The following is a 7,550-nucleotide window of genomic DNA, read 5'->3' as shown; positions in this document are numbered from 1 at the left end:
TCGGAACCGGCCAGACTGGCCGTGGTCAGATCCAGATGGCCCCGAACCACTTTTCCTATAAATTCCCATCATTTACAGGCCAAGAGCTTTCCAATGATGTGTCGCAAGTTAAAATCTGATCATTTTGATTTTCCGGATTTCGGAACCGGCCAGATTGGCCGTGGCCAGGGCCAGATGGCCCGGAACCACTTTTACTATCAATTCCCATCATGTACAGGTCAAAAGCTTTCTATTGCTGTGTCGCAAGTTAAAATCTGATCATTTTGATTTTTCGGAATCCGGAACCGGCCAGATTGGCCGTGGCCAGGGCCAGATGGCCCCGAACCACTTTTCCAATCAATTCCCATCATGTACAGGCCAACAGCTTTCTAATGATGTGTCGCAAGTTAAAATCTGATCATTTTGATTTTTCGGAATCCGGAACCGGCCAGATTGGCCAGTCCACACGGCAAAGTCAGCAAGGAACCGTTTTGACTGTCGCGACTGTCATTTTAATAACATTCTATGACATTCAAAATGTTAAATGTCGCCATAACATTTGCCATTATGAATGTCATCGAAGCAACGACCGACATTCATCAGCTTATCGTAACATTTTTTCCCATGACTATGACAGTCTCGATGCAAGTTGTGACATTCATCCCAAATGTTATTTGAAATTTTTTCGAAGGAATTTCTTAGCGATGACATTCACAAAATCCAAAAAGGACATGACTGCGACAGTCGTTTTCGTACTGATGAATGTCGCTCTAGGCTTCAGAAAAATGTCGAATGACATTCGGACAGTTATCATCCCTGGTTTCAAGAATTCAATTCCGATTTTGAATTCTTATTGTATCCAAAATGCTAATCCTTACCAACCTACCTTACCTTAGTTGCTTAATGTATCCCAAATGCAAATCCTGTGAATTTAAAGTCTTTTTTGATATGCATAGATATACATATGTTCTAATTCATCATACAATTTTCAAAATTTGAATTTCCAAAATGTAGATGCGTCCTATACACCGTTAAATACGATACATTTAGGTAATCAGATTTCAACTTTCAGCTGTAAAGGATTTAGTCTTATTATTAGGAACTGCTGTTTAGAAAGTTATTCTCAATGGCAAATCTCATCCGCCTTTCTCCCGCCAGAAAATAATCCAATAACTTCCCAAAGCAAACTTGACAAAGTTCGATCAACCGTTTACGTTGTGATTGTTTATAGCACCACACTTTCCAATGACCAACAGAAATTGAAAGCTCGGAATCTTTCCCCTCGGTGTTGGAAATGCAATTCAAATTTATTCCATTTTATAAACCAGAATTTTTGCACAATTCTTCATTTTGGCGCCGTCCATTGTCAACAGACACTAACGGGGAGCGCCGGCCGTCCAGCTCACTCCCGTCGATGTTAGGGGGAAAACCATAAAATGTAAAATAACACCGGGCAGCAAATTATTATATAGTTTTTCTGAGTCTATGAAACTTCAAATTTTTTGTCAACACTTTTGTAACTCTTGTTAAGAAATATGAAAAATCTGAAAGTGTATACTCATAAGATTTCTATGCTGTAACTGATCAAATAATACAAATAAACCATAAAAATTTAGTTTCGAAAACTTATTATTTATACACAAAAAATGTGGTACAGTGTAATGACTGACTATATTTCAAAGCATCGGAAAAGCAAACTGGAGCAAGTGAACGAGCCATACTGTTTGAATCATCCGAGTGGCAAATTAATTCTATCTCCACTACTCATTTTCGAGATGGCAAACATTGTTGTTGCCGCTTCCGGTGGAAATTAATACTGTCATAGTCACAGCCATTGCCACATTGTGGGATCCTTGAAGGTTAACTTCGATATGTTTAATTTGACTTCGTTTTATTACATCATAGCCTTTAGAAGAATGTTTGAAGATCTGTGCTAATTCTAGAACAATTATTTAACACAGAAATTTCCTGACAATAAAAACATTCTCAAGCCACCACATCCAGCGTTTCCGCCTTCAAAAACATCATTTTTATAATATGTGTTTGAAATATTGAAGTATTGGATTCACAATTGCATCTATTCTAAACTGCACTTAATTCATTTTCTATTCGCCAAACTCTTCACTTCTTCAAGTAAAATAAAAATACGAAAAGAAAATATGAAGCCATTAGTTGAAAACAGAGCTTGGACGAAGTCAACGAATACATTTAAATCCATATACTTTTACATAAAGTGGCTCCAAAGAGTACGTCATAATCAAAAATAAATTATACAGACCCCGTTCGATTTTGGCAACATGCTCAAACATTCGGTTTTTGTTTTCAATTGTTTCTAGAAAACTATTTTTATCATTAACATTTTTTGTCAGTTTTTGGAAATTTTTAGGATTTTTTTTATTTTCATATCATGTTTTTGATGCTGTTCGGGCGGTGAACAAATTGCGGGTGGACTGTATTAGGTTGGAGTTGGCGTGCGTGTCGGATGATCGGATCGGAAAATTATTCAGGCGGAGGCGGGTCGGAATGCTTGAATTACTTCTATAGGAGAGGACGGTTCCACTTTGGAATGAATAAAACTTGTAATTAAACTCAAAACAACTTAAACTTTTATTACTAAGAGAATCACGAGATTTTGATGTTGATCGTATGCAAATTTTCTCTTAACTGACCGTTAATTTTCACTCGTGTTGCCAGTATTTTTCAACGGTCTTTTATGTCGGCTTCTTCCGTGCTGGCAGATTGTCAGAAACGGAACATATTCCGGCCGGGGCGGGTGACATGTTGTCCTCGATTGGTAGCAGCGATATCTTCGTGATAGCACGCCGATAAGTTGAACCTTCGCTGTACACATCTACGGCGCGAACCAAATTATCATCGCCAGGGAACACAGCTGTGATGCGACCAAGTTTCCATTCGAGGGGGGGTCGGTTGTTATCATGGAGGATAACGATCATGCCAGGTTTGATGTTGTCTTGCACGGATGTGTTTTTCTTCCGCACCTGAAGAGATGACAAATAGTCCCTGGACCAAGCTCTCCAAAAGTGCTCACGCATAAGCTAAATATGTTGCCATCTGTTTAATCGTCCTATTTTCTCATCACAATAGGTAGGGCCTGATGGTGCTGTCAATGGTCGACCGATGAGGAAGTGTGCTGGCGAAATTACCTCCGGATCAGCAGGATCGTTGGAAATCGAATACAAGGGCCTGGAGTTGAGGATGGCTTCGATTTTACATAACAGAGTGGCCATTTCTTTGAAGGACAACAAAGTGGTACCGATGAGATGATATTTGGTGCTCTTTACAGCGGCCTCCCAAAGACCACCGAACTCGGGAGCATTTGGCGGGATGAAATGCCAAGCAATTTCTTTCGACTGGCAATACCTCTCGATTCTGTTGGCTTGTTGCTGCTCCTGGAACTGCTGGTACAATTGATGGAGTTCGTTGCTGGCACCTTTGAAGTTGGTTGCATTATCGGAATGCAATTCGGCAACCATTCCTCGGCGACTGATGAACCTCTCCAAAGCAGCGATAAATGCATCGGTCATCAAATCTGACACCAATCCCAGAGGATTGCTTTTGTGGCCACGAACACCGAAAACGAACACGAACACCGAGACGTAAGCCTTGACCACCTTCGGACGATATTTACCTTGCTTCCCTCGGATTGGACCAGCATAATCGACACCGGTGATGTTGAACGGCGAGGAAAACACCACACGCTGCTTTGGCAATTCACCCATCAGTTGCTGGACGTTAGTTGGATTCACACGGAAACACTTGATGCATTGCCGTGTAACATTGCGAACGGTTGAACGGGCGTTAAGCAACCAGAAACGTTGTCTAAGCGCTGAGATGAGCCCACTCAGACCCACATGGAGAAGCTCAAGATGCAAAGCTCGGACCAGTAGCTTTGTGACCGGATTGTTGTTTGGTAGGATGAGCTGATGCTTTGATTCGTCGGGCAAGTTGGAATGTCTCAGTCGACCACCAACTCGAAGAAGACCGTCGGATAGGATGGGATTGAGAGCTGCTAATCGTTTGCATGGGACACCTTTTCGGACTCGTTTGATTTCGTCGTCAAATTCCAAACGTTGAATGACACGAACGATGACCAACATGGAATTTCGAAGCTCGTCGATAGTCAAATGCGGATGCAACACACGTTCCTCTTTTGGCTTGCGGCGGTTGTTCAGATACCTCAACACCCCGGCGATAATTGCAGCCTTCGGAAACAGCTCACATCGGTGAAAACGTCCAACGGCTTTTGATTAGTTGCCAGAGTAGTCACCAAGTTGACTTTTAACTCCGGCAATTCATCATCGGGGATGTCTTCTGGGCGCTCTTCGATGAAAGTTGCTTCGGTCAGGAATTGTGGGCCTTCCCACCACGTCGTATTTTGGCTCAGCGGGAACGGCAGTTGGCCTCTCGACACAATATCGGCTGGATTGAACTGCGATGGAACGTAATCCCACTGTTCTTGTTGGGTGTGAAGGTTGATTTCAGCAATTGCGCACGAAAATCTCAAGTCAGTCGGGGTGTTTTTTGATCCAAGCCAAAACGATTTGACTGTCGGACCAAAGTAGAACTTGGCGAAAATTGATGTCAATAAAGGAAACAATTTTTGTCACCAATTTGACTATAAGCACTGCAGCACACAATTCTTTTCTTGGGATTGACAATTCGTGGAGGGGGGCGACTTTTGATTTGCTACTCAGCAAGCGAACCTTACAGGAACCATCGGGGAAAATGCTTCGAATGTAGACACATGCACCATATGCTACCATAGAAGCGTCGGCGAAACCATGCAGCTCATAAGCCACAGCGTTGCTGAATGTCACTTGACAGGGGATAACAACTTCGTTCAGGTGAGACAGTGACTCTCGGAGCTCGTTCCAATTCTTGAGGCTGTCGTTGTCGAGGTGATCGTCCCAACCCAACTTCCTTCGCCAAAGTTGTTGAACTAGGAGTTTGGCGATAACGATGGTTGGTGATATCAATCCCAATGGATCGAACAATTTGGCGATTTCTGAACACACAATTCGTTTCGTGGTGGGCTGCTTTTCGTTTACTGTCGGGGGAGTATTTCGGGCAATCAAAAGTTGATCAGTACTAGGCACCCACAGTACGCCTAGGACTTTAATCGCTTCATTGATGTTGAGTTCGTCGTAACGTTTGGTGGTTTCTTGTTCATTCACCGGGATGTGGTCGAGCAATTGGGTTGAGTTGGAGCACCATTTGTGGACAGGAAAACCACCCTTCAGCAGAATGGCCTTCAGTTGTCGTTGGATTTCAATCACCTCGTCGATGTTGTCGGAACCAGACATGATATCGTCAACATAGCAATCATGTCTTAAAATGTCAGCAACTTTGGGAAACTTGTCTCCCTCGTCGTCGGCGAGTTGTATCAAGCACCTGGTTGCTTGAAACGGAGCTGATGCGGTCCCATAGGTGACGGTTGTCAACTCTAGAACTTGCAGGGGGTGTTTCGGGTTTTCTCTCCAGAAAATACGTTGATAGCCAGTGTCGTCGGGATGCACTCGTACTAGTCGGTACATTTTGGCGATGTCAGCCGTAAGAACGTAACGATGTTTGCGGAACCTTAGCATAATGCTAAACAAGTCGTTTTGAACCACTAGGCCGACGGTGAGGACGTTGTTCAGGGAAAGATCAGACGGGGATGATTTTCCATCGAACACCACTCTGCACTTTGTGGTGGTGCTGCTGGGGAGAGGTACAGCGTGATGTGGAAGATAATATTTCCCACGCTGGGGCGGGTCGTCGGCTTCGTTGATTGTTTGGCAGTGACCCAGTAGTTGGTATTCACGAATGAATTCAACATAATGTGACCACAGTTCGGGATTTCGTTGCAAACGATTTTCCAGTATGAAAAACCTTTTCAATGCTAGATTTCGGCTGCTGTCCAGCTTGTCGGCATTTGGTTCCAACGGCGATCGAACGGTGTACCTACCGGAAACATCACGAGTGTGGATGGCAATAAAATGTTCCTCACATTGCTGCTCTTCGGCTGTTGTTTTCGGAGCGGTTGTAACTTCTTCGAGTTCCCAGAATCTGGTGATGGAGTTTTCGATGGATTCCACCGAGGCTAGTTGGGCATATTGGATAGACTCATAGTTGGATTCCGATGTCAGGGTACCAGTCACAAGCCAACCAAGGTGTGACTCTCGGAGTTCGGGTAAACAGGGATCCAGTATGAGATGGCCAGTCTTGAGAATGTTGAAAAATAGAGCTGCTCCAGCCAGTAGGTCGATTTTGTCGGGCTTGAAGAAGTTCGGATCTGCTAGTTGGATACCATGGGGGAAATGCCAATCGGTAACATCGATGTTGGTTGATGGGATCGGACCAGTCACCTTCGGGATGACTAGACATTCTAGCTCGGTGCGAAAATCACTACAGCGTGATTGGAGGTGAACTTTGATGAGATGGCGGGCGACAGTTTTAATTTCGTTGATGCCACCAATTGGAACTTCGACCTTTCGTTTCTCGAGACGCAGCGTGTTGGCCAACTGATCGGTGATGAAATTTACCTGGGAACCACTGTCAAGGAGAACTCGGCAAGTTTGGGGTTGGTGGTCGTTATCCAGGACGTGAACGACAGCGGTGAGCAACAAGACTGTTTTGGGAGAAGCAGTGTAATTGCATGGCATGAACGAAACGGTTGGTTGGTGTGCGGCTTGAGAAAGGGTGCTTGGTACACTCGTCGATAAGGTTTCGAAGTTCCTTATGAGATTCGGATGTCATCTTCCTCAGCGAGAGTATGCCACGGATGTGAGTCTCGACGATGATGTGTTGATTTTCAAATCTTTCGGTGAGGATCCTCCATGCGTGTGCGTAATTCCCTTCATTGATTGTTTTGGCGTCCAGTACGCCAGCGGCTGCTCCGATGAGCGCTTTGTCCAGGTGGTACAGTTTTATCGCATCGGAATCTCGCGACTGAGCCATCAAATCCTGAAACATCGCTTTAAATTTGGGCCAATTGGTGTACTCACCGTCGAATGTCGGGAATGGCGCTTTCAGCGGCTGTTGGTGCACGATGACTTGCGGATGTGGTGGAGGATGTTGATGATCGATGATTTGGGCTTCGATGCTGGCGGATGTCCAATCGTAAAGCTGCACGAAGCGGATGTAGTTTTCCTCTTGTGATGTTAGGTCATCGGCGTGTAACAGGGCGACTATTTGGCTGTGAAAACTGGAGAATTCACCATATGCTGCTTCCAGTTTTCGGGTGTACACCCTCAGCTGCGGTAAATCCAGAAGCATTCCCTTCACTGCGTTGTGGATTCAGGCTACCTTTTGATAAACCTGATTTCGTTGGCGGAACAATGAAGAAAGCTGCTTCATCGTTTCGGCGTCGACAGCAGCGGCCGGCTGCTCGGAAGATTCAAGCGCTACCATCGGATTCGGGAACAGTGTTTGAGTTTGATTACGTGGGGACTCGGAACCGTAGCTTTGGAGGTTATGTTCGTTCGGAAAACCAAGTAAGTCGTTCGTTTCGTCGGGATCTGTTCTGGCGGAACCTTTCGGGGGCGTTCTGTTGAGCGGCATCTTTCTTC

General features: G+C 44.6%; 1 protein-coding gene across 1 annotated transcript; it reads right to left on the bottom strand.

The window, feature by feature from the left end:
- Nucleotides 1-2,690: 2,690 nt before the first annotated feature.
- Nucleotides 2,691-7,257, bottom strand: LOC129742346 (uncharacterized). The gene is made up of 5 exons (XM_055734238.1): nucleotides 6,693-7,257; nucleotides 4,704-6,610; nucleotides 4,268-4,450; nucleotides 3,144-4,202; nucleotides 2,691-2,978 (listed from the first exon to the last, which is right to left on the bottom strand). The coding sequence occupies exons 1-5, from the start codon at nucleotides 7,255-7,257 to the stop codon at nucleotides 2,691-2,693; spliced, it is 4,002 nt and encodes a 1,333-aa protein (XP_055590213.1).
- Nucleotides 7,258-7,550: the final 293 nt, after the last annotated feature.

The sequence above is a fragment of the Uranotaenia lowii genome, chromosome 2, assembly GCF_029784155.1.
Source record: "Uranotaenia lowii strain MFRU-FL chromosome 2, ASM2978415v1, whole genome shotgun sequence".
Taxonomy (NCBI): Eukaryota; Metazoa; Arthropoda; class Insecta; order Diptera; family Culicidae; genus Uranotaenia; species Uranotaenia lowii.
The sequence above is the reverse complement of the archived record's forward strand: the minus strand, read 5'-3'. Positions and strand labels throughout refer to the sequence as shown.

Bases quoted from the DNA above. Each gene is read 5' to 3' on its own strand.
- LOC129742346 (XM_055734238.1), bottom strand. From the start codon at position 7,257: ATGCTTCTGGATTTACCGCAGCTGAGGGTGTACACCCGAAAACTGGAA. The intron at 4,203-4,267 runs GTGACTACTCTG...CTGTTTCCGAAG, and splicing joins CGGAGTTAAAAGTCAACTTG to GCTGCAATTATCGCCGGGGT. The intron at 2,979-3,143 runs GTAATTTCGCCA...TCATCTCTTCAG, and splicing joins ACGATCCTGCTGATCCGGAG to GTGCGGAAGAAAAACACATC.